General features: G+C 42.4%; 1 protein-coding gene across 1 annotated transcript in view; it reads left to right on the forward strand.

Annotated features, from left to right (window-relative positions):
* The window catches only part of MRTFA (myocardin related transcription factor A), a 94,603-nt gene that overhangs the window by 54,503 nt on the left and 12,852 nt on the right, over positions 1 to 27,248 (forward strand). Inside the window, exons 7-8 of the mRNA XM_085511089.1 lie at positions 12,329 to 12,394; positions 25,933 to 25,988. Of these exons, the coding sequence (XP_085367215.1) occupies positions 12,329 to 12,394; positions 25,933 to 25,988 (122 nt within the window). The remainder of the gene's footprint in view (positions 1 to 12,328; positions 12,395 to 25,932; positions 25,989 to 27,248) is intronic.

Consider the following 27,248-nt stretch of genomic DNA (forward strand, 5'->3'; position numbering starts at 1 on the left):
GTGCAGTGCAAGGAGTGCAGCTGTCAATAGCATTTATGCAGACAATGCTTTGAACTGGTAATGATACCAAGTAAAATCTGCAGTATTTTCCTGCCCTGTCAGCTGGATTTTCTTCACAGTTGAGCCGAGAGCTTCATGTTCAACAGCAGTAGTGCTGAGGTACTGATATTCCTAGCAACAGCAAAATATTTTTATAAAGCTTGAAAAAGACGTGCAGCCTTGTAATTATTGCTTATTTGATAATTATTTGGGGTTTTTTTTCTGTATTTTTTTTTTTAAGAAAAGATCTGTATTTGTACTTTTAAGCAGCTAATGATTGATGCTTAGACTTCCTGGCAGCTGATGAGAAGTAGATGCTTTTTTTGAAAACAAAATTGTAATGCTTAAGTTCAGATTGCTTGCTTTTCATCCAGAAACAACTTCTGGAGCTGATATGCTTGTTTAGAGCTCTTGCCAGACAGATGTCACTGCAGCTCTCCTTCCCAGAGAAGATAAGGGCCAGTGACAGTTGCTCATGCTTTTGAGATCCACATCAGGCTGCCCGTGTAAATCTAATCATGGTCCTTTCATCAACTTTGAGATATGTCACTACTCACCTCAGATTTTTCAGCGTTTTCTCACTCCTGTAAGTCATTGATCAATGACTTAAAGAATATCTATACCAAAAACAAGATTCTGTTTCGATCTTTCATTTCAGTGCCCTGACTCCCATCTACCCAATCTTTTCTCAGCATCAAATTACTGATCTTGTCACCTGCTGCATCAGTAAATTTCAATTCAAAATGTTAAAGCAACATATTTCTTGGCATAGAACCCCTGCAGCCTATGATAGAAAACAGGATACAACCCCTGACATAGCTTAGGTGTATTTAACGAAGAGATACAGTGAGTCCAGATGGGCAAATCACGTTTCTTCTCCTTGCAGGAGGCCTCTCAGGGGATGCATAACTTGATTAATGGCATAACTTAAAGCAGAACTTGTTGTTGGTTTTTTTTTGTTTTGCTAACTTGGGCTAGTGGAGGTATATGCAACGTTCTTTCTGCCTTGTTGCTATGTAAAATTTACTAATACAGAGTATCTGAAATAAAGAGCAGACTAGCCGTAGTTCAAGTACATTGCAGTGCAGTGATTATGAGTCAGAACCACCAAATGCTTTTTACTGATCAGTGTATTCAGGATTTCTCTCCATGTTCAGTGAAATGGGGAGAACTGTAAGAAGTCTTATGTGATGTAGTAAGTATTCCAAGAAAATCAAGGCTTGAACTTTCTAGTCTGCAATTCTGCCATCTGAAGTTAGACTGAGCCTGATGAAGTTAGCAAGGAATGTGTGAGAAAGTCAGTAACAGGGAGGGGGACATTCAGCTTTGGGGCATGGATTCCTTCCAGAATTGATGGTGAGAATTGGTGACATCCAGGCTTTCTGGACAATCTCATTTTAATTCAGCTTTTCAAAAGTAAACAGCTGTGAAGAAAATCTTTTGTAAAAAAGGCGCCTACTCAGAAGTTGTGACAGAATTGTCGATAACTATTTTTCCTCCGTGGTAGATGCAGGCATCCCATGTTGCAGCTTTGCCTATGAAAACCTTGTTCTGAGGCCTCCATTCCCAGAGGCAGCTCACAGAATCTGAGGGCCCAACAGTGCTCTGGGCTATTTCCCCCAACTTCTCTGCTTCATGTGGCACAGTGAATATCTGATTGATAACCTTCTGCACTGGCACACTTGGCAGGGCACAGACATTTTGCGTGGCTGGGCTGTTGTGCAGGACTGAGGGATGGACGCCCTTTGGCTGCCTGAGAGAAGAGATCCACTTTCAGCTTTCTTCATGTGGAGCTTCCCCTGCTTCATGCTGCTTTTTGTTTCTCTAGTATGAAATGCATGTAGAGTACAGCTGTGGGTTATCTTGGTAGGAATCGCATGGGGTAGTAGCTATGTTCTTTCATTGCTTATCTCTGCAAATTGTGCAGCAGTGCTAGAAGCCAGACCAAATACACACCTTTCATGTCATCATTACAAGCAGCATGTAACCTGTCCCTATTTCAATTCTGATGTTTTCATTCTTATTTCGGTGCCCCTGTCAAAATGCTCTTTGTGATTCTTTTCTGATGCTCTTTTTCTTCATTTTCACTGTCCAAAGCTTTCACTCTTCTTTCTTTATGATACTTATGGATGGATATCCTAAGCCTGCTTGCAGCTTACTCCCTTTTCCATGCTAAGATCTCAAATTGTGCTATTTGGAAGCGGCAGATGACATTTTACAAGTAGATGCTAAGCTAACAGTACCTTTGTGCCTCACTGAGAAACTTTCCCATCTGCTAATAATAGTTGTCACATTGACTGTAGGCAGTTCAGAACAAGGATGGTGTCTTCAGGACTGACATGTGACTGTGAATCTCACTACAGCGGTTTGCAAGTGCTGTCACCACGAAACTATCTCTGCTGCCTCTTCACTGCAGGGAGCAACGGAAAGGAAACGTGTCTGCCCTTCACTTGCTTTGTTCTGAACATTAGCAAAAGCCCACCTCTGATAGCAGATCTGACAGTGTGGGGGTACCTGCTGCTGCCGGCAGCCTCCTGTGTGCCCTTCAGCAGAGCTCTGAGCCAGCAGGAACTACTGAAACACCTGCAGAATTTGCCCACCAGGCTGAAGTCAAGTGGTCACACAAGTCACTGTAGACTGCTACTTTTGGGGTCTTTTGTTTGTTTGTTTGTTTAGTTTGCTGGTTGACTTGTTGCACAGAATTATTTTAGGTCTTTATGGCACTGATGGCACTTAAGAAGTACATGAAGTCTCACAGCCTGTTCTGTGATTTATGGAACTTCTGAAAAATAAAAAAGCCCAACACCCAAACCAAAGTGTTCTGGAGATCTAAAGTCTAGACATTTGCAAGAAAGGGAATATGCAAAGGGAAAGCAAAAAGTAGCAGACAGATTTGTATGATCACAGTTGAGCTTGAGGGGATTTTATGTGCTTTTTGTGTTATGTGAACTGTGAGGATCAGCTTCCACACTGTGCTTCTGTGGTGGAACTGACTTCTGATGTAGAGGGATATAAGGACCGTAGCTGAAACTTGTAGCTTTTTCACAAGTACAGACACAAGGACAGTAGAATTTCACACTTCTGAGTGTGGTAGGCTGTTGCAATAAAAAGGTGGGGATCTTTATTCAAACCCCACAGCTTTTATACGATCTAATAGTAATAGGACCAGGGGAAATGGTTTTAAACTAAGGTTTAACTTTAGGATAGAAATTAGGAAAATTTTTTTACTTAGAGAGCAGGAAGGCACTGGCACCGGCTGCCCAGAGAACGTGTGGGTGCCCCATCCCTGAAAGCACCCAAAGCCAGGTTGGATGGGGATGTGAGTGAGTAAGGACTGCAAGTAGGTCGTCCTTGAGATCCATTCCAACTTAGGCTGTTCTGTGATGGAAGAGCTGTGAGGAAACAGCAAAGATGATTATTTCATAAGGAAGTGCAGCAGTTCCTTGTAGCATCCACCTGAATTTCTAGCGAAAAAAGGATGCTGTGGTTTGGACAGTAGCTGGTGGCAGGAATGCTCAGTGGATAGGGAATGCCCTGAGCTTGTATTTTGCATGCAGTATGTATGCTGGGCAAACCCCAGTTTGTTTCATGTCCTGTGAAGTAACTGTCAGCACAGTCAAACAGACTGAAGCTGGGAGAGGGATGCTAAAGCCAGCTAATTTAAAATTATAAGGACCCACTTTCCAAGATCCCTTTTTAATCAGTTAATTAGTTCTTCCAAAGAAATGCTAGTTTTGTATTTGAATTTGCATGTTTCGAAGTCCTTTTTTCTACCACTTATGAAAAAATGCATATGCTTTAATTTGCATTTCATTTCCATAAACCAAACTTCTTTAGGTGGATAAGAACTTGAAAATGTTAGAAATATAGAATTGATTCCTCAGTTTGTTGGGCAACCCAATAATATACAGCTCATGTGTCTAAGGAGCCCATCTTTTTGTACAGAAATTCTCTGACATCTTCACCATGAGGTAGTTTCCGTGAATGGAGCTCTTAATTCTTACAGGCAGAGACATCTCCATCTGTACAAGAAAGAAATGAAAAGGGCACAAATGTGTTTTCCCTAATGCAGCTTGCCTTTTGTTCTGTCTCTTCAGGAGACAGCTGTAGATCTGATTGTCAGGATATGTCTGTCTGTTCCTTCTTTTTCCTTCATTTGTCCTCATCTGCCAAGTCATATTAAGTTATAGACTTGCGATTTTACTTCACATGGCAAGTTGGGAAATTCTGAGAAGTCAGAATTTTCCCCCAGGGCTTCCCTTCCAGCTATAGATAGCAACAATGGATATATAGATGGCATCAACAAGCACTCATCACAGATAATAGGAGCTAGTTACGTACTTACTGTCTCATGATACTGGCATGTCAATTTTAGGTAGACCTTTCCACATACGTATTTTGTTACAGGTGATCCTGTTGGTTCATGCATGGTAGCCAGATTCCATAGACAGAGATACGTGCCTAGCTGTTCACACCGTTGGTTTTCACCTAACCAGTGTTTCTAGGACTAAATAATATTACAGGAATTGATACCTTGCACAGAAAGAAGACCCACTGTTGATGAGCTGGTTGCACTCTCTTACATGTTGCATATTTCACTAAGATTGCCAGCTTCATTCGTCGAAGTCCTATTTTAACAGTTTCAGTGAGTGCTGAGATGGCCTGTTAGGTGTGGGCTATTAGAGTGGGCTTCTCTGTGTTAGAAAGACTTACGTACTAGCAGTAATATATCTGTCTTACTTAAAATGCTAGTAAGAAAGCAAAGCTTGCATTGCATTAAAAAGCAATGAGTAAAATTGCATTAACGGCCTCTAAATTTCATGGAATTGCAGGAATTTAAACAAATAAGGAAGGAAGAATGTGAAGATGAGTGCTGTAAAATGCACATCAATTGCTGGTGTTTCCTTTAAACCAAAATAAATGTGCAGAATTTAACTTTACTTTTGGATTGCGGTAGTAATAGAGTTGTGCATCTATTAGTGTCACACATGTGAGCAGTGCTCGCATAGTAAATGCATATGTAAAATTGAAGACTGAGTTTGTAAACTTCAGAGTCTATGGGCTGGTTCTTCCTTCTGTACCTGCACATTTCACCAGTGTAGAACTGCAGTGCTTTCTCTAGCCTTTGAGAAGCAGCAAACAGCAGATACCGTTCTGTCCTTCCTAGAGGTTAGATCATGTTATGTTGTTACATTTCTACCATGCTACTGCTTTTGTTTGTTACGTAGTCACAAAGCTAGAATTGCTGTGGGTGATGGCTTTGCCTTTGAAATACTTCTTAAAATATAGATTACTTTGATTTTCCCATTGTGTTAAATTTGATATTGAAGCCTCAAAAATGAACTAGTAAGGTGGTTCTTCTGTGCTGAGTGGTGTGAGCAAGCTACCTTGTGGTAGTGTGTGAGGATGGAGAAGATCCTTCTGAATCTGATGGTGTGTTTGCTTCTCATTCCATATTCTTTTGGGACCAGTTTCTTCTATTGGTTGGGATCTTTGATTCTGCTACATTAGTGATATCAAAGAATCCATGTTTGTGAGACTCCAGTAAAAGAGTTAATGCCTCATGACATGGACTCATTTAACAGTAATACATGCTAGTATTTCCTCATACTTTGAAATCATCTTGAAAGATTATTCCTATTTCATATTTCTCTTCCAACGGCATCTTCCCAACAAAAAGCTTTCAAAGGGAGCATTGCTTTGTCACAGAAGTCTACACTGTGCAGGCAGCATCTTGTCTGTCAGAGGCCACTGGGGACTACATGTTGTGGTCATGATCCTATACAATCCAAGAACATTTTGAGCTGTGAAATCCTATAGAAACTTTGAAGAGAATGATTTTATCAAGAAACCAGCTCTTCTCGTCCTGAGAGTGAAAGCTGGTTTATTTTCTCTCTTTCTTCTCTTTGTGTTCTTAAATGTCCAGCTGAGATACCCAGCCTTGTGCCTTTTCTGTACTTCTCAGCTGCTTTAAAAAAGCTTCTTGAAGTGCTGAATGGAAAAAACCCTTAGTTTTGTATGACCCATATTGCATCCCTGGATGACTGCTCACATACTGTCAAATATTCTGATGGTTGTAGCTTTGGAGGTGAAGGATCAGTTCTGTTTCTTTGAGAATTGTATTCCTGTTCCTATATGTATGAGTTGTGCTCTCAAGAGGATAAGAAAAGGTGGTTGTGAGAAAGGTTTCAAGTCCTCTGTACTTGAAGTGCCATTGAAATTGAAGTTCAACCTCCTGGTTAGCTTTGTGTCAGCATGCATCTGTCCTTGAGCAAGCGGAGCTGGGTAAGGAGGTTGTCAGCTTTCATATATACTCACCCAAATTATATGAGACACCTGCCCACCTAAGCATATTGCAACTGGGCGTGCTGACTGCTGCAGCTGCTAAGAAATCTGTTGTTCACATGACCTGCAGCAAGGATCCACTCAGACGCTGGTTTTGTTTCCTGTTCAGGAGGTGCGGCTCAGAACTCCTCCTTGGCTGCAGTGAGATGAACCTCAGCCCTGCCTCACATGAACAGGGGAGCACAGCATGAATAGAAATCAATAAAGTGTGCCTGTAGTGCAAAAAGTCCTTGCAGCAGTTTGAGAGACTAAAGCAAATTCTCCTCTTGCCCTCCCCGTTTTCGCCATAGTATGGTTGCTAAGGAAGAGATGAGGAAACTGCCTGCATTTTAATAGCAGCTGTTGTTGCTGCAGCAGAGAAAAGAGGTAGTGAAATGTGAGATAATCTCACGTAGTAAAGAAATAAACTTCTGCTTAACTGCCCCTTTGCTTAGGCTCACTCCAAGCTATTGTAAATGCATCCAAATGAACTTAATCATAGGGATGCTGTTTGCAACACCGGTGGCTGCGTGCAGACTGAGGATCAGCTGTGCACTCGACTGCTTCTACTTCACTTTGCAGAGGGACGTGGATTTTTGGCAGCCCCTCGCCTGGGTAGCAAACTGCCATATAATCCCTGCAGTTTGGGTGTCATTTACAGTCTGCTTCACTTAAATGCTTCTCTGCTAACTGCACAGTCTGCTTAAATGCAAAGCCAGCGCGTGTTTCCCATCAGCAGTTAGTGGATTAAAATGCTGTTAGCCTGAGAAAATTGCCCTTAAAATGGGCCCCAAAGTTGGCTTTTCTTTGTTGGCACCCAGCTTTCTAGCAGATTCCGTGTCATGGGCGGCTGTTGTTGTCCGCACAAAAGGCAGCTCTGAAAAAACTGTCAACCTGAGATATGAGAAGCAATTTGAGAATTATTTCCAAAATTCACTTTGACCATTGTGTACTCGCTCATTGGTCACAGACTTGTAGAGCTGTCATCTATTGTAGCTTCTTGTTGACCCCACATAAGAGCACCCATTGTTGTCTCAGTCCAGAAGGGTTTTGCCATTTAGGGTGGGCACATGCTGTTATTGCTGGTATCTTACCTGGGATGTAACCTGGCTTCCCCTTGAAGCGTGAAAGGGCTGATGCAAGTCAGCCTTTGTGTTGTAAGCAGACACAGTAGCACTGAGACCATTTGTGGTGCCAGGGGAAAGTTTTTTCCCTACATCTCCAAGTGATCGAAATTGTCATAAACCAAAGATACAACTTCCATTGAACCCAGGGCTTGATGTGCTGCACATTCCACAGCTGCTGGTCAGATGTGACTATTTAATGCAGCAGAAGCTAGGAAAAAGTTCTTGATGTAATTAGAATGGCTACTGGTGGCTGAGGGATGACTGGAAAGGGGCTTTGCCTCTCAAAGCTGTGGTTATGCGCTGTCATATTGAAGTTAATGTTACACAAATAGCTGTGATGGTTTTCCTCAGTAGCTATCCCATGCTGTCAAACCCTTATTATACTTGTGTGTATCATAGTTGAGCTGGTTGCATCCCGGCTGTTTGGTGTGACAGCATTACATGGGTTGTGTTCCTGCTGTCCTGGGAGTGGGGAGGGTGCTGCAGCTCTGGGCTCTCACATGGGGTGTGCAGAGGTGCTGAGCACTTACATGTAAAGCACCGTGACCTGTTACGAGCCTTAAAGTGCATGGTTTGCTTTTCACTGCTTTGACTTACGCTTGCACTTTCCTCAGCTATGATGATGAGGTTGGGCTGATTTCACTTGTTCTTTGCTAGTTTCTCTTTCCAATTCCAATCGCATGACTTATCGATTGGATTGCAAGGAGGAATTTTTATGTAGGGCAAACTGTTCTCACCAGCTTAGAAAGTCAATCAGTGGTCTCCATCAGAATCCAGGCAACCAGCCAGCGTGTGGCTCTTCTACGTGAGCCCTGCTCACTCCGTTGCTACACTGGGCTGCGTACTCTGCCTGCCCTCACCTCTCTTAAGACACCTTCAGGGTCTGTGGGTTTTCCTTAGGAGAAAGTTTTGGGGGATACTGACTCTTGGGCCTCACAACAGGCTCAGAGCCACACAGCTCTCATTGCAGGGTCACAGACAACAGGAAATGCAGAATATTTTTTTAATTTGTTGTTGTAAATCCGTTGTGGCATGTGACATAGGCTCAAAGTATTTTTTTTCTCCTAAGGAGTTGAGATGCAGAGGCTGTGGCCTAGTTTCAGCAGTCCTGTGCAGGCTGTTACACATGCAGTGTGCTTTAGAAGTTGAGGAGCTTTCAGGTAGGTACACCTAAGGCCAGGCACAACAGTGTAACTCAGTAGGTAGTGTTGCAGTGTTGTCTGTTACTACACACTCACAGAAGTGCTGCTCTTCCCCTCTTCTAAAGGGCTGCCAACAGCTCACTGTACCATCTTCCAGATGCTCTGGAACCATATAGTCACAGGATCATTTGAGTTGGAAGGGACCTTTGAAGGTCATCTAGTCCAACTCCCCTGCAGTGAGTAGGGACAAGTCTTAGTAATTCTCAACAGAGACCTAGAAGTTTTGTCCAAATTTAAGTGTATTTCAAATCTTGTCGTGCTTGTGAAATAGGTCAGATATTCTCATTTTCTAGTGGGAGAATCGGAAGATGCTAAGCTTACAAAATGTTACATGGACATGAGTTCGATGAAAGAGATGAGTTATTTTCTAGCTAGCAGATACATGCTCTTCTTTGTATGATCCGATTCATTGCTGACTTGGAAATTGATGTAAAGTTTAACTGCAGGGTTAAAAGAAACAGAAGATGGTTGGTTTGTGATCGAAAGACTTGTGCTTGGTCTGTCATTGAGTAACTTAGTATTTCTCTGGTCATTCTAGACCCTTGGCTGAGCTCCACATGGAACAGCCTTGGATTGGTTCTTGGGACATCTGTTAATCTATATATAGGGTTCACACACTTGCACACGTAAACAGGTGATCTCCTAAATATACAAAATGGTGTTTGGAACTCTGAGTACTTATTTAAGCCAAATGAGTTCAGAAGTGAACTGAATTAATCCTTTTTGTCCTCCTCCCAAAATAAACAGTATTGGGAAAAAAAAGTGCATTCTGTGCTGATTATAACCTCTGCTTAATATGTACGCATATACATTCACTAATCCCAGGCATTGCCTAATAGCTATTTAAAATATCCAGAAAAAGACCTTTTCCTATTCTTCTGTTTGGTCCTCTTGACAATTGCTGCTTCTTGCTGCGAAGGGATGTGGTGTTTAAAAATAATAGATGCATAAAATGAGTAGAGAAAAAGGGTAGCAGATGGTAACTGATATAGAACTAAGTTATATTTGGAAAATTCATAAGGGAAGCTGAAGTCGAGAAGGGATTTTTGAGCTGTTTGTGAAGTTTGTGTCTGTCTGACTGGCACTGATTTCTATTAAGTCTGGTAGTAGTAGGGAGGTTTCAGAGGCATGAAAGAGAAGTAAAACCTTACATTGCTAGTGAAAAAGTGAGAGTGAATAACCAGAGGATGATCTAATATCAGTTTCAGGGGGAAAAAGCTATGGAAAATTTGATAATCTAAATAAGAGCAGAGGCATAATCCTATTATGCAGCTTTTCCATTTTAGTAGGCCTGCTCAAGCATGATTTTGTTGTTTTGATATTGGAAATTTGGTTTCCAGGGGTTTTGCCTGGGTGTAACAGCCTTATGTAAGTTCTTTAATGTAACACAATATGTTTTAGTTACTAGTGTCTTTGAATATAATGATGTAGTGCTTAAGTGGTTTAAGAGCTGCCTGTAATCAAAGGAGGTAGAGAAGAGTTTCTGATTGGGATCAGCCTGTCATGGCCTGGAAAGCCATGCTAGAGCACTGCTAAAGGTGTGGAAAGAACAAAGATTAGTGAATCATCTTAATGATCGTTTATTTAAAAAAAAAAAAAAAAAAAGAAAAAGAAAAAGAAAACTTAAGCAAATGGAGACAGTTGGGTGAAATGTGCATTGCTACAGGTGTACATCAAGGAGCAGAAAATGCCGTCTGCATCTGAGTGGGAGATCTGTTCCTTGAGTGTCCTAGCACTGGGGGGGAAAGGTAAGTGGTGGAGATAGCTGGGACAGTGAGGAAGGCAGAGGGTCCCACAAAATGAATAGCAAAGAGGCAAAACCAGCTAACAAATACACTGCTAGATGTGTAATGGGAAGAAATTAGTAATAATGAGCTTATCTGCGTGTAAAGCTGGGGTGGTGGATGCTCTAGGTCTGTGCTTAGCTGGTGTACATGTAGTGAGATGTGCTAGTTTAGGGTATAGAAATGAGCTCCCCAGATGGCTCAGGAGTGGAAAAAATGCCACATAGTGAGAGTTACCTGACAGGGCTGAGACTGCTTGCAGTCTCACCTCTTCTTTGTATTAGTGCTAGCAACAACCCAGTCATGCAGGAACACTCCTGGGCCCCCTGAGAAATCCTTTGGCTTAAGAAAGAGAAGAGAGGTAGCTTGGTTGTACGCTGTATGTGGAAGTGCTTCAGATGTAGGAATTATATTCACACTGTCGTAAACATTAAAAAAAAAAAAAAAAAAAAAAAAAAAGAATGTCAAGAGCCAATGGAAGCTGGAGCTAAGCAAGTCCAGCCTAGCTGAGGTGAGGATGATTCAACCGCAGAAGAGACAGGCTTTTCATCTTTCCTCAACTTCACATGAAGACCAGATGCCTTATTGGAAGGTGTAGCTCAGTTTAATGCAAAGGGCAGACGGGAAGTTTAAGGAAACAGGTAAAATGGGCTGATGTATGCAAGTAGGTGAAGTGCCATCTTCTGCTTAAACTTTTTGGTCTCTGCTGTAGGGCGTGTACAGTATAAATTTGGGTGTAGTGTAGGAAATGAATGTATTGGACCAAAAGAATACTTAAGAAAGGAAGTTTAAGAGTTGTAATGATTCTGTAGAACAGTTTTGTTCTCTGATGGTTCTGCTGCATTTGTGTGGACTTCTCTTTTGTGGACTATACAATGTGAACTTGACAGTGAAATGGAAGTATAAACAAGGAAGGTGCCATGCCATTTGTACTGTTTTATCTTGAGTGTGCTTAGGAGCTTGGGTTTGACTGCAGATGAGATTCAGTGTCTGTTCTCTCAGGTTGTCCTAAATTGATGTGTGTGTACGTGTGTTTCCGTGGTTTTACAGGGTACCTTTCTCATGGAAGTTGTCTTTGAACGTTTGTAAGGCTAACTTCTACAGTTTTGCTTTGATTATATAGTTTGAATGGGAACTGCTGTTCCAATCTGGCTGCTGAAGTTATGAGTGAAGTGGTCATTTGCATTTGAAAAAAAAACAGATAATTGCATTGTACGCAGGTAATACATGTATTCCATTGCACTCCAGTAAGTAGAGGATGCTCTAGTGATAAGGGATTTCTTCTGCTGTGGGACAAGGGCGCTTGTAGAGATAGCCATGATATTTCATTTTCATGAGATGTTTCTGAAGGTGAAAGAATTTCTCGGTTGAGGAAGGAAATTGGTCTTGTAATTTAGAGAACCTAATGACCCATAATTTTCTGAAATCAATTTAATCTGCACAAGGTAATTTAGGTTTTTAAGAGTAAACAGCAGTTGGAGTGTCACTCTGGTTTTATTGGAGTACTGTCAGACAGCACTCTTGTGTTTGTTTTTTAATATTAATGGTGTGTAAGACCTTGGTGCTCTAGAAAGAATTGAGAAACAGCCTTGGCTGTGCACATTTTTATCACCCTGCCAAGACCCTTTGCAACTTCCTCCCCTCGTTACCCGCAGCAGAACACGGAAACCTCGATGCTTGCAGCCACTTCTGCAATTGCAGCGGTGCAGGGCAGTGCGGTGGGAGGGGGTCTGCTTGTTCTGCTGCTTGCTGAACATCTGAAGAAGAAAACAAGATGCATTTGAAAATGTGTTCTCAGTTACTTCTCACACTGATGGTTTTCCTTCTCTTCTCTGTCTCTGCTGTTGTGCAGTGCTGCAGTTGAAGCTCCAGCAGCGACGCACACGGGAGGAGCTGGTTAGCCAAGGGATCATGCCGCGTAAGTATCACTTCAGCTCTTTCTCTTGATGTTTTTGTGCTTGTTTTTGAGCTGAGAATGGTTTCATGTATGATTTGAAAGATCGGATTGTCCGTTTCTGGGTGAATAACATCAGATATAAAAACCCCACCCAGTTCCACCCAACTTTCTCCCTGGTTGGTACTCTAGGTACGGTGCCTCCTTTGGTACCAAGGAACAGAGTAATGGCTTCAAGTGTAACCATACCCCAAAAGAACATTTGTGTTTGATTGTAGCAGAGACGAGTCTCCTGGAGACCATGCTGTTGGAAGTGTCATATATTTTTGACGCATGCTGATAATCGCTCTTCTAACAGGCTTCCTGCCTTTGCAGTTTCTGTTCTTGTTTGTCAGCTCCTCAGACCTCTGAGGCAGCTGTAGCTTTGTACATTCACATTCCATAAACTAGGCCCAAACTGTCAGTGCGTACAAGATGTTAACTCAGGAGGAGCCATATTTTATGTTAGTTGCTAGAAAACAAGGCCAGCAAGGGACCTATGGGCATCAGCTAGTTCCCTTCCTGCAAGGGAAGACAAAATCTGCAGTACCAGAGAACTTCAGTATACTTGTCTGGGTGGATGCACCGGATGCCCCTTGAGTGAAATAAAGTCACTGTCAGGTTAGCACTGGAGAAAAAAACATTTGTGTTTTGCTCCTTGCCCACTGGTGCCTCTGAACTAAATGTTGTGTAGGTAACAACTTGAACCAAGACCAAAGAGAAGTGTTTAGAGTTCTTCTCAGTTTCACTTCACAGCTCTAGTAGAAGGCAGCAGCTCAGGTAAATGTTTTCTTCTTTCAGAAGCTTACCCCCTTCCCCATTTCTCACACCTTGAGGACAATATGCTAAAGAATTTCTCATGACTTCTATTTCTGGGGAGCATGTTGTAATCTGACACAGTGGTGTGACTTAGACTTTGGTAAAGCCATAAGGTTAGGCTGTCAGCTCTCTCTCTGAATGAAGAGAACCTGTCAGCACTGCTCTGTCAACTGAAGCGGCTCACTGGGAGGTAGTGACGTGCTGAAGATGTTTCTGGGCTCCCTGTTTAAAATTATGTCTCCAAATTAAATAGGAAAGATTGTCCTGTCTGGATATGGTACATCATGCCTACCTTCTTATTTTTATCTGGATAATTCAACAGAATGCACTTGATTTTGGAAGAAATACCGGTGTATACTCCTAAATGTTCTTGATTTCTTTGTGGTCTTCTGCCTTAGGTGGTTTATATGCAAATACTCACTAGGTTTTATTCAGAACTGGCTTTCTTCAAGGTGTTGCTGGCCAAACTTGTGATTCCTGAGAGGGGTCTGCTTTACAGGCCCTTTGGAAATGAGGCTCTTTCAAGTAATTCAAGTGAGGCACCCAGAGTAATTAGTCTGTCTTAAATTTGCTTAAAATACAGCCCAAATAACAAGTCTTTGCAGACTTGTACTCTTCATTGCTTCATTTATGTCTTGTACATGTGAATTGTATGGCAAACTAAAGGAGAATGCCCAGTGCAGTATCACTGTGAAAATACTGGCACCACATAAAAAGATTCTTTCTGCAATTAAGAGAAAACATTGTAGCTGATCTGTTCTAAACATGATTTGAAATTGTTTCCCTCCAAGCCATGCTGCCATTTATCCATACCTGCCAACTGGAAATAACCACACGCAGGGAAATGTTTAAAACATTCTTTGTCTAGGCTGTTTTAATGAGAAGATCCAAGTGAGATAAATTGTTATCCTTAAAGCAAAGACCAGTTTTTAACCTGAGAAGTACAGGAGATGACTAAGGACCATGTTCCTGATGAGGGCATCTCAGATTCACAACAGCTTTGTTCCTGCTTCCAGCAGTTCAGAACACTCTTTAATTACCACTGGCAGTGTGCAGGTATCCTGAGTTCTATCATATCCCTAACCTGCACAATCTGTCTGTGAAAGCATTTAGCAACTTGTGTTCCCATCATCTGCTACAAAGCATGACTATACCAAACCCTGACCTTGTGTTCATTACTAAGGAAACCAGCCCTGCTCAGCCCTCTCTCATGGTTTAACAAAATTTAAACTGGGAATCCAGAGGATGGTGTGGTGCTGAATGAAATGAGCTGACGTGCTCCCTCCACAGGAAATGCTGGTTGGCTTCTAGCTTCTTGTTTATATTTGGACAGCCTTTACACTCTTGAAAGAGTTGTGGCAGTTGTATCTCCATTAGCCTTAGAGCTTTGGCTGGAAAGGGGCTTCTAAAGTCAAACTCTTGACTGAACCTGCCTGCTATACCTGGCTTAGCACCACATAAAGGTCCCAGAGTTTGAGAGTTGTTTCACATTGGGATGAAGCTGAATTGAAGGGTATTCTGCCTGTGCCTAGTACTCATTCAGTCAATAGGAACAGACTAGAGCTCGTCTGGCACAGCACCTGCTGTTTTGCTATCACATAGAGATATCAGTTGATTCATATAAATTGTTTTTCTTGGTGAATTTGTAGTGTTTTTTAATGCTATCCTAGGTGTTCACTAAGATTTAACATTTTATTGAGTTCGGTTCCTGGATCCTGCCGCCAAGTAGACCTGTGAAAATCTATGAAACAAATATAGATTATTATTACCTGATACCTCTGGTTCTCCTGAATGAAGTACAAATCTTATATGGTGTTTGAACTCAGTTTGTGAATTGTAAACAAGGATTTGTATTTTCAGGCTTCTTTCCACACAGGGCTCTTGGCCACCGAGTGGAAGAACACATTTTGTGAAACAGCTGAGAGCCAGGGAGAGTCACACCGCTCCTGCTTTGCTTGTTCAGAACAAAGCTGGGAGTTGCTTACTTTGTCCCCATGTGGAATTCTGTTTATATGGTAGAAAGGCAAATGTATCAACATTTTTTTACCAAGTACACTTAATCTCGCTTGAGTAACCTTTCCAGCCCACCAACCACACAGCAAGGCTATGCTTCACTAAAGAATTAGTGTAATGTAGTTACTAAAACTAAAACATTTATAAGCAGTGACAGGGGATTCAAAATAATGGAGTTTAATGCTTCATTAATTCCTGTTACTCTTCTGTTATCACTTTACGTAACCTTTTACTAGCAGTGGGACTCATTAGTTGAAGATTAAAATTGTATATTGCCCAGAGGGAAGAACTGATAACCAAGTCTTCATCTGCATCTGACATACCTGTGATCTGAGCTAGGACTGTTTCTTGAAACAGGGAAAGTTTTCATGCTAATTTGGGTTTTGGCCTGTTTTCTGACAGTGACAACAGACAAGCTCTTTTGACTATTTGCATATATATATATAAATATATATATGTATATATGTGTGTGTGTGTGTGTGTGTGTATACATACAAAATGTATATATATATTCAATATACATGCAAAAGTGATTTTCATCTTATTCTCTTAAAATGCAAACTAAACAAAAACTGCTGGCTCTGCTCAGCTCTGCACTCTGTTATGCTGCAGAACAGTCGCATGCTGTCCATTTTTACAGTGTTGAATTTTAAAGTTTACAGCTATTGTATTTTTTGTGAGAATCAGATCTTTACTTTTCTGCTCTCAAAAAGAATGTTTAACACAGCACCTAAGATACATCTGAGGAGGAAGACATGTGGGAAGTGTCTTCAACTAAAACAGCAAAACATTTAAGAAGAAAGGCATTTGGCCAGTGTAGCAATACTCGGCTTTGCAAAACATGTTGTGCTTCGTCTGTTTGTTTTCTCTTAATGTTTTAAAGCTTTGCATACCCCTTGTTTGATCGATCGGGATTGTGATCCTTGGCTTCTGCCTGCAGACATGAAAAAGAGCCAAGCAGGGAATGTCGTCATGCAGCACAGTCCTGCCCCAGAGCTGCTCTTGTGACTGTTAGATTCACCTAAACAGATGAAGTAGAAGTAGAAAATTGTTTCTGGGAATGTGCTTCATGACTACCTGCAGGGTGCCTCAGGCACTTAGAAAAGGACATTATGTGAGCTGGGGGCTAGGAGGAGAACTTCTAGGAGCTTCCTTCTGGCCTCAGTCTACTTAGTACTCACCAGTTTTTGTGCTTGCATACAGGTTCTCTAGTAGTATATTTGGTTTCTGGGATGCCATGTATGTGGGGTATATGACTGGATGCAGAAGGCAGGTTAAAAAAAGAATACAATGCTGTCCTTTCCAGCATACAGTACTCAGCTCAAGTCCTTGTCAGCTTACTAATTCCTGCTGGCAATTTTGAGTTTTTATCCCACGAACCCCATGAGCAACTGGATCCAGTAACTGGTTTGTAATGTTTTGTCTTCTCTTGCCATGCCAGCTGTCCAGTGCAAATCACTTCTTAATTGAAAGCAGAGCTTCCCTGATGCTACGTGGTTAGAAGGAAGCAGTTGGAATAGAATCCAGGAAGGATGGAGTCAGTATTGTCCTTCTGAGTGTCTGCTTTTACAGGCCTCAGCCCTAAACCGTTTCTCTATTATAGGTGTGCAACACTCAGGTGCAGCTTTTTACTTGGACTTGTGTTCTGTCTGTTACTTGAGAGTATGCTAGGAAATGAGATGTGGGCATCCTGTGCTGCTGCTTTTCACACTTTCCTGAGGAGGAAATGCTTTAAATCTGTGCCTCACAAATCTTTGCCTGAACAAAGTTTTTCTCTCTCCTTAACATCTAACCTAAATCTCCCCTCTTTAAAACCATTCCCCCTTGTCCTATTGCAACCTATGTAAAAAGTCATTCCCCTCCTGCTTACAGACTCCCCACAAGTACTGGAAGGCCTCAATGAGGTCTCCCCAGAGGGGAGATGAGAGAGACGAATCCTTTGTGGATAATGTCAAATCCTTGTTCCTGCTACAGACAGTAGCTACAGTAGAACATACTAGAACTCTGTCAGAGCAAAAGACTTCCCCTGCCAGCTTTTAGAATGTTTTACCAGCATTACTTGTTAAAGAGGAGCATCTATTGATGTAAATCAAGAAAAGCAAAGGTAAATAGCTGTTAGAACACATACAGTTATCTAAGTGTGCTGTATTTTTCACAACAGTAAATGTTGTGCTGTTACATGGATGACTTCAGGTGCAATTCTTAATGCCTCCACAGCATTTCATCTCCATAACGGCTGTGACAGATGATCAGCTGCCGTGCCTGGGCAGGGCTTTACTGATTCCGGAGTGTTGCCGTGTGTCCCTGCAGTGGCCATTTCAGGATTGTTGTATGTTCTGTTTGAATTGCAGATAAACCGATTGCTTTAATCCCTTGAATAAGCCCTTCCTGCTTTGTGTTGTCTGTGCCATGTATTAACTCCAACATTCTCCTGCTGCTTTACACATCAGGACTTAGAAGTGATGTTCCTTGTATTTTTTGGAAGCCTATTTAGAGTAACAACACAAAGTTATACTTGCCTACCACCCCGTATCAGCTGTTCTGCCCACCAATGCTGCTTCTGTCTCCTGCCTTTTTCCACAAAACATGCTGACCTTGTACTTTCACGTAGGATAAGAAGTTCAAAGCAAACATATGGACTGTATCATCGCTCCCAGACTTTTTTAATAAAATGTCCAAACCCATCAAGCCTTGAAGATATAAAAATAATAACTTTCTAAAGTACTCCTCTTCATCTCTGAAGGCTTGCATTTCCTGGTTCATTGTGTATAGAATGAAATCTCAAGTACAGAGGCCAGAGAGACTTCTGCAGTGTTAGATGCCGTGCTCTGAGTGCAGGACTGGAACACCGAGAAGGTATCCTAAACCAAACATTGCTTTGAGGACACATCCAGCTGGATTTCTGTTTGTGCTGTGTCACACAGAAATCTGTAACTGGTTTCATTTTCATTTGATCATCATCCCGCTGCTTGTCTCCCAGGAATGCTTTGTTGGTTCACTGACTGGATCTCTTGAAGCTCAGTGTCAAAGCCTTGAGGCTTTGTAGAGAGAAGGGAGCCTGTATGGTTAAGCTGAGAGCCTCCTTGCAAGAGGCCTAATAACTGCATCTGCTCTGTTTGTTTTTTGATAGCTGTGTGTGTTTGTTTTCCTTGTGTTTGTATCATCTGATTCATAAGACTTAGGAAAGTTCATTGTGTGAGCAATGGAAATGTGCTGTCTGACCTTCTGAAGCTGCAGAGAGAAAAGTTTGTGCTGAGGGTTTTGACAGGCTGCATTTTTTCCCAGCTCCCTGCAACATTCAAGTATTATACTCAATTACTTCAATTACTTGCTAAGATGCTTAATAATTCAGGGAAGTAAAACTTAGTATGTCATGCAGTTCTTTCTCCTTCATTTTCCCACTGTCTTTTTGGGTTAGCTCATTCTTGTTAGCTGGGAATGATCTCCCCTTTTTCTTCTCGTTGCCCCACATCTCCGCCAGCCTTGGCACTCTGCAACAGTATCAGAAGAGTTTGCAAAGGGACGGTTGCCCAGCCAAGAAGCAGGCATAAGGCCAGGTCTAGGATAGGATGAATCAAAGAGTTCCCATTTCCTCTTCAGTTTGGACATGGAATAATAATAACTGTATTGAAGCTTTCCATTCTTCTTTCTATTTTCCAATTCAGTATTTCAGTAATGTCTTTTGAATGCAAAGAGTTAATGGGGATGCACAGGGTGATATCAGTGTTTGCTGTACATCTTCTATGATGTGAGACTGTAGCAAGTAACCCAGAGATCTGATAACTGTTACCATGGGTGACAATTTCCACTTTGCTCCTGGAGAAGGTAAGGTCTCTGAGAAATGACGCATCTCTGTTAAGAGTTTAAATTAACTCACATGTGGGCCTTGACAGTTTGTCGGGTTTTCTCTGAGTTCTTCCACATTGGCTTTGATAAGCTGGCTCTTTTTTTGCTGTTACATCTAACACAAGTCTTATCCTTCTGCTTATCTTAAAGGAGCAGTGTCTTTGCTGAGCAAACTAAGTGTATCTCAAGTGTTGGTGCAAGAGACAGTGTGACACTACAAATCTTCAGCTCTTTCTTCCCCTGCCGTGTCTCTAGCTCAGCGGCAGGGAAGTCCCCCCAAGGGCTGTGACTGTGATGCCAGGCTTTGGCAGTGCTGGCAACAGTAATGATATGGGAGGGAGCCCTTCTCCAGCCCCTGTTCACTCTGGGACCAGAAACACTCACAGCTGATAATGACAGTCATCCTATTATTGAAGGGTGTCAGTGAAGAGCGAAGCTGCTTTTGTGGGCATGCCAGAGATGTGTTTCTTACTTTCCTAAAAATATTCGTGTTTTTTTTTTTAAATTATTTTTTAATTTTTTTCTAGTCAATCTTAACTTCGCATTTTCTGAGTTTATAATATTTTGGGGCTTGAAGAATCACAGTTTACCAGTTGTGTTCTTATCCTTACATTGATGCTCGGCTCTTAACCTTAATCCAGGGGCTCTTATCCATGCCAGGGCTATGAAGTCAACAAGGATTCTGAATTATCATCAGGTCTGTGTCCCAAATGTGGAATTTGTGGGTGCAGCATGGGCACAAAAGTGTGCTGATAGAGCACCACCTGTGCTCTATTCTTTCAGTATGTTTCTCCATGATACCGCCTTTCAGCAAGATGAAATCTCCTTCTGTGCATGTGACCACGTTTTTGAATACTTTTGTCTTCCCTACCTTAAGAAATGTGTTTTGGAAGTGAGGTGAAGATGAATGGGAAGAAAATGCCTACTGCCTTGATCATGACTTGTGGCATACCAAACACCAAAAGCTACAGGGTGGGAACCCCACCCTGAACCGACAGAGGAAGTCGTGGAGCACACTCACAGCTCTTTATCTCATCTTTTTATAAAAGCATATAGTAAACAAGAGATGGAAACTAGAATTTGGTTCAGAGCAGAAATGAGTAGCAGCTGTAGCAGTAGGCCTTGCCTTTGTGAATTAGTCTGTGGTTGGTTTTGGATGTGACATGAGATTCTCTTAGTCATAGCAAACAAAGGTTTTAATTTTCCTTTAAGAGCCAATCTTGATTCAGTCTTAGAAATCTACCTGTAGTCTCTCTACAAACGTTGCATATCTGACAAGCTGGTTTGCACTTCAGGTATCTTCTTGCTGTCTCCAGAGAGCTTGGTCTAGGTATGGAGACCAAGGAAAGCCCACTGGTTGTTGGGTCTGATTACTGATTCTGATTTTGAGATCTTAACCTATTTTAGACAGTTTTCCAGTGTCTCCTCCTCCTTAGACACTTGAGCTGCAAGGATCTGGGAAAGATTTGTCTTTCTTTCTCTCCAGTTTTTGGCTTCTGCAAATCTTGGTGTCTTTTGTTGACTGCAGAAGCTAACACAGTGTATGGCCACTCTGACCTCTATGGCAACTGGTTCAGATCTTCCTCTGCTATGTTTCGTTCTTAGAGTGGTTCTGATTTTGGTTCTGATTCCATTTATTTCTCACACTGGGTAACAGGAACTCAAATATCTCCATATGACTGTTTTGTAAAGCTTTGCAAGGCTTAAAAGGTTGCTTTTTTGTGCTTCTGGGTAAACCTTGAACAGAAAATGTTGGAAACATTTTGTCAGGCCTTGTGTCTCTGCTGTTATGTTGGAGATTTGGGTTTGATTTGGGTTTCACACAGAATCATGGATCTCAAGAGATCAAGTCCAACCCCCTGCTAAAGCAGGTACCCTACAGTAAGTAAGTAACACAGGTAGGCATCCAGACAGGTCTTGAATATCTCCACTGAAGGAGACTGCACAACTTCTTTGGGCAACCTGTTCCAGTTCTCCACCACCCTGACTGTAAAGAAATTCTTCCATGTGTTTGTAAGGGACTTACTGTGTTCAAGTTTTAGGCCATTACTCCTTGTCCTATTACTACACACCACCAAGAAGAACATGGCCTTATTCATTTGCCTCCCACATCCCTTTAGATATATATAAACATTTATCAGATCCCCACTCAGTCTTCTTTTCCCAAGGCTGAACAGACCAGGGACACTCAGCATTTCCTCATACAGAAGGTGATCCTTGTGGTTCTCTGTTGGACTCCTAGGAGATCCCTGTCTTTTTTGAAGTGGGAAGTCCAGAACTGGACCCAGTAGTCTAAATGTGACCCTCCTGGGGCCACCTCTCTTGACCTGCTGGCTGCTGCTTAACTTTCGGATCAGATGGAAGGCCAGCAGTTCAATGTGTCACAGCAGAAGGGCAGTCTGACCAAGTAGTGTCTGATATAGAAGTGCATATGAAGCGAAAGTTTGTCACTGAATTCCTTCATGAATAAAAAGCTGTCTCCATTGACACTCAGTGATGGTTGCTGAGTGTTTATGGAGACCAAATTGTGGAAATGAGCATAGTAAGGTGGTGGGTGCTGTGTTTCACCAGTGACAACAGTGGGTCCCCTCTGCTGGTGCAGGTTCAGACGAGTGTGGCATGCAGGCTCTTGTTCATCACCAGTAAAAATGCATAGCTAATGTGACTGTGTTGAAAAATTGTGTTCTGTAGCTGAGAATTTACTCTATCAGTTTTGCTGTGCTCATTGTATCTGTTGTAGTTTATATGAAAGTAAGTAGGAGGCATTACTTTCACAGTTGTTCCTACTGCAGAATGGGTTTTTAAACCCAGCCTCTCAGTCCTGACTTTGTCTGGCTGGGCAGCTTCTGCTCTGTTTTGCTGACATAATTATTTGTGGAGCTGGGCTGTAAATGAGCATACCAGTCCAGGTTAAAATAACTCTTTCCAAACAACTGTGATCTGAATGCACAAAATGCTGTCAGCATAGCTGAGGGCTGGCGTGCTTTGTCCCGGGCCCAGGTGCAGGAAAGAAGGGGGGCAGAACATGGAAACTCACTTTATTGAGGATGAAAATATGAATATTTCACGTATAAAGAAAAGCAGAAGGGCGGGCAGAAGGGTTACCTAATGGGAAAAATGCATAGGGGGAAATCACTTAATCATTCTTGAATGTATTAGCAGTAGAAAAATATGAAGGCGGTGGAAATCCATCAAAAGCTAATAACTGTGGATGTAGTTTGGCAAGATTTCTGCCTCTGCCAGCACTCTGTTCTTATGAGGAGCTCACTCCAATTTTGCTGTAGCAAAGTCAGCCAGATGAAGGATTCAAACCATGCTAAATAACACCTGTTTGGGACTAAGGACCTGCCGCAGGGAAGAAACAGCTAATTTTTGGTGACTGTTGCCTGGTATTGTTCTTGGCATGGTATGGATGCCGCTGGAGCATCAGTGGAGAGGCAGAGACGAATGGGATGTATTTCACAATTCACAATGTTTAATGCCTTTTTCACAGCTTGGGTTGAGCAAGGTGCTTGGCACAGGTTCACATGATGTTTTCATGCTGCTGGTGAGAAAATAGCACTGGAGTAAAGGCTTGGGGAGGGTGAGTGCAGAGGGGCTTTTGGGTGAGCTGGGGAGAAAGAAGGTTCATGGCTGACACTCTTCACCATCTTCAGTAACTCCATTTAAAAAGGGGAGTAGTGTGTGTATTATTTAAATGCCTAGTTGGAAAATACACCCAGTTTTGGACAGTGTACTTCAAGAAATATGCCAATCAGTTGGAAGAAGGTCCAGAAGAGAGCAAATGAGCAAAGGTCTGGGAAATGTTCTCTATAAAGGAAGGCTGAAATAATAACTGTCTGTGCTCATTTTAAAGAGCAGATATAGTTGAGTATATGTCAGATCTGTGCAGCCAGAAAGGATGAGGTACTTTGAGTGTTTTCGTCCTTACTTTCTAGGGTTGTATTTACTGCATTATGTACCAAGCACAGTGCATGTATGCCCTGCCTCCATGGTAGAAGTCCTGCCCCATGTCTTCCTACCTATGTGCGTTGTGCCAGGGCTGTTAGCACTGCATCTGGTTCATCTGCTCATCTGTGGCCACAGTCAAAATGAGCCAGAATACCAGGTATTGTTAGGAGCAGTAGAGCTTTGTCAGTGTGGATAATCTTGAGTGAAATGGATAAAGGAGCACTCAGGCGAGCAAACCAATGGGGCATTGGGGCAGGAATGGGTTGAGGGATCAGTGGTTGGGAAGGACAGTACTGGGAGCTGGTAGAGATGTGTGTCTTCTTACCCTGTGCCTAAATCAGCCCTGTGCCTCCCAGCTCCAGTCTTCTGCACAAGGATTTGTTGTGTGGTTTTATTTTTCCCACTCGCTTTAATAAAGTTAGGGGAGGTGCTGCCCAGCTCTCCCCTCCTTAGTAATTTAAAACCCAGCAAAATATGTAAGGCTTAGTTAATTTTGTATGGAGCAGGATTTTACAGCAGACACCCACTTCTGTCATCTAGCCCCATCCTGGATTGCTGAGGGAAGCAATGAAGGATTTGTGCCCTCTTGACATTTCCAGAGGTCAGCTATGAAGTTCTCTGTCATATTGGCAGCTCAGAATTGCAGCAGAGTGCTTGTTTCCAGAGGAGAGACTGACATTGTTCTGTGTGCAATTCTTCCCCTAGCACTTCTGCTTTACTTTCTGTTCAACTTCTTTACTTACTATGTGATTTGAGAGAGGGGCTTTCATTTTATTTCATCTCATCTCGGGGATGCTTAACTCCTTCCTTTATTCGTATGCATTGAAGGCTTCTCTTGTGCTACCTGTGACATCGGCTGCACCCCTGCAGTTGACTTTTGCAACCATTAGCTGTGGCCAGGGAAATGTCATTTAAAGTTCATGTCCTGCCTCACGCTGACGGCAGAGGTAGGAAGGGCAGGATGAAGCACTCCTGCCATGCCGGCACGTTCTAGTGGCAGAGGGCCTTTGGAAACCCAAGAAGAAGCTTGCTGCTTATGTTTCCAGTGTAGATTTTTATCCTGATTTATATATCACACTCTATCTTTGTCCAGGACTACCTGAGCTTGAAGAAGCTTATACTTCACTTTTCTGCAATACATATACAATGAGATCAGTGTGTGTTTAAGCTCAAGCACATGCCTATATTCACAAGCAGATCATCTCTCTGCCTTTACTTTGCTTACCCCAAAATGCAGTCAGCGCATCCCTGTTGGCTGCTTGCAAAAATTTCCCTGGTGGCTTCTCCCTGTTTGTATGGAACTTGATTGTGTGGAACTTACCTTTAGTCTCAGCAGGAACTATTTGCTCCCCAGCATTTGTACACTCACCCACCACTGTTAGTTCTCACTCAGTTAAGCCTGTTTATTCCACAAATGGTTCTTTGTAGTCTGAACCTCTTCTGGTACACCAGTGTGATTGGAATTCCTCACATGTTGACTGCATTCTGCTTTTGACCCTGTGATGTAATTGTGGTGGGACTCTGCGGGTGCTGTGTCTGCCTTAACATTTTGCCTTTCTTAGTACTCCATTTTATTCTGTGGGAAAGGGTTTTGAAGCCTACACGTGTACTGAATGTATCTTCTTGTATTGCATTTCTGCACAGGTTTTATTTTTGAATATCATTCCAGTATTTCATTATGAAGTTCCATTTTAGAAGTACTTTAATTGTTGGTCTTTAGTGAAGAAGAGTGCGAGCAAACTGTATTTCGTGGGACCTAGATGCAGCACTTTGGTTTTACTGACTGCACCATCGTATAGACTTCTGTCTTCAGAAGAGCTGCAGAGTGTCTTTAAAGCTGAAGGCTCTTTGAACATTGGTGCTCAGCTTGACGGAAGTTTAGAAACTCCATCAGGTAGTTTTAGTTACGAATATTTCAGAAATAGAAAGGAATGATGTGCCCTTCCAGCCAGCCATGAACACAGGCCGCAGTGGGGCTGTTGTGAGAAACAGGCCATTTGTGGATTTGGGAGAGCTATGAGTGAGCAACAGCAACTCCACGGAGCTAGAAGTCATGTCACCTCTTTCTCCAGTTCTCCCATGGAACATGAGCTCTGTGTGCTGCGTAGGAGCCAGACGGAGTGAGAGATTCCTCCCGGGTTGGTACGGTCCTGGACAGCAGAGGATCGGTTCCTCACAACCTGATCCATTTTGGCTCTGCTTTTTTTTACTAGTCTGGGGGGGGGGGGCAGCGGGGGAGAGTCAAAGAGGTCCATTAAGTGGAGCGCTGCTGTTAATGCCTCAGGTTGTGGTTATCTGTCAGCAAGCAGATGCACTTTCTTGTCCAAGTGTTGCTGTTGTCATAGTAGTTTCAGTTACATGGAGCAATGTATACGTCCTATTGTAGACCTGCAGAATTTGTAACCAGCCCTTGCATCTACACAAAACACAGGTGCAAATGAAGGAAAGATCGGCAGCTTCCTTTGACATTAAGAGGTGGTAAAGAGGATTTACAGTTCATTAGGATCCTCCCCCATGAGGATCCTTCCAACCATCTCATGCATCCCCTCACTGTCTCGGTGCTGTTCACTTACCTAAGGGTCCTGGATATTTTTGTGCCATACTGAAGCTCACAGGAAAAGTTTGTTGGGGGAATTTGTTGGTGAACATTGGATAGCTCCACTAGGAGTGTAGCCCACATTTTTCTTTTCAGTACCCCATAAAAGGTCCAGGTCGGCTCCCATGCTGTCAGAACATGTCAGTTCACACAGCTTTTATACCAGTTGTGTACTGGGAGATGCAGGAGGCAGTTGCTGTGGGGTATTTGTTAATTTGTTTGGCCTGGAAGGACGTGTGGTGAGAGAACTTCATCATTCGTATTCATTCTCTGAATGTTTGGTTTTTTTTCTCCACAGCTCTGAAAAGTCCAGCTGCATTTCACGAACAAAGAAGGAGTTTGGAACGGGCCAGGGTAAGATGCAATATGCTCTCGAAGGTTTTAGGGAAGTCAGGAGCAGTCTGTCTTGCAGTTTGGGCATCCTGCAGCTGTTAACATGATGCAGAAGGGAATCCTTGACATTCTGAGTGTGCAGTCACAGATGTGTTAGATGGGGTGTTTTTATTTGTGGTGGTGGTTACCCCACAGTGAACAGTTGTGCCTAAAAGCCACTGAAGACAGTGCTTGGATTTTCCCTGGAGGTCACCAATATTTTTCTTCCTGTCACTCATTTACTGCGTGTTATTATTTTTATAGTGTCTGTTGTCATTGTCATGAAATAGTTTCAATGACATGTTCTCATGTCATTGAAATAGCTGATTCCACCTCCGAGGAAAGTGTGTGACTTTTTGTCTTGTGTACACGTACACTTGTTTCCCTCGGACATTAGAAACAGAAAAGTTAATAGAGAGGATGCCAGCACTGAGATCACACAGACGTCTGGCTTTGCAGAAGGAGGAAGGCAGGCCTGAGCTCGGTGTCACAATCCACACTTCACCTTTGCTCACTGGGGGTTTCCTGGTGATTTCTGTTCTTCAGAAGGCCTCTGAGGATAGGGTTTTGTTGGCCTTTTTCTTTTTTTTTTTTTTCTTTTTTTTTTTCTTTTTTTTCTTTTTTTTCTGATAAGTCTACAGGGAAATAAAACCTATAGTGACTGGGAGCCAAGTTCTGTTTCAAAACTGAAAGCAAAATAAGGCTAAAGAAGTAATGGCTGTGATTAAAACCTGCAAGGCAGTGTTAGCACTTGGAACTCGGTGGAAGGATTGGAGCGTTGGATTCTGCATTAAGAGCAGTGTCCCAAAGGCTTTTGCTTCTTCCTCCATTTTTAATAAACCCTTCTTATTAAGTAAGTTACCATTCTGGTGTGGGCACCAAAGCAGGCACGGTGCAGTTCTTTGAATGATTGATTTCAGTGTTTATTTCCTCTCAAGATCCGTTCTGATGGCCAGTACTTAGCAGTCTGGCAAACCCACTGTGCCCAGGTTCCCTTCCTGGTAACAGGTCCATCTCCACACATCACTCCATAGCACATTCTTCAAAGATGCTGCTAAGAGCAGCTCTGGAAATGGGTCTTGTCGCATTTAGACTTTGCCTGCCAAGGAAGAGTGTGGGGTCTGTAGCGTAATGAATAGCATGTCCTTAAACTTGTCATTAAATAAGAATATGCCCAAACCACAAGTCGTGCCAAATGCCAACAGTATATGAAAGTATTTGCTGTGAACAATGGAACAATAT

This window comes from Coturnix japonica, chromosome 1, assembly GCF_054131305.1.
Source record: "Coturnix japonica strain WE chromosome 1, WE-NBRP24, whole genome shotgun sequence".
NCBI lineage: Eukaryota > Metazoa > Chordata > Aves > Galliformes > Phasianidae > Coturnix > Coturnix japonica.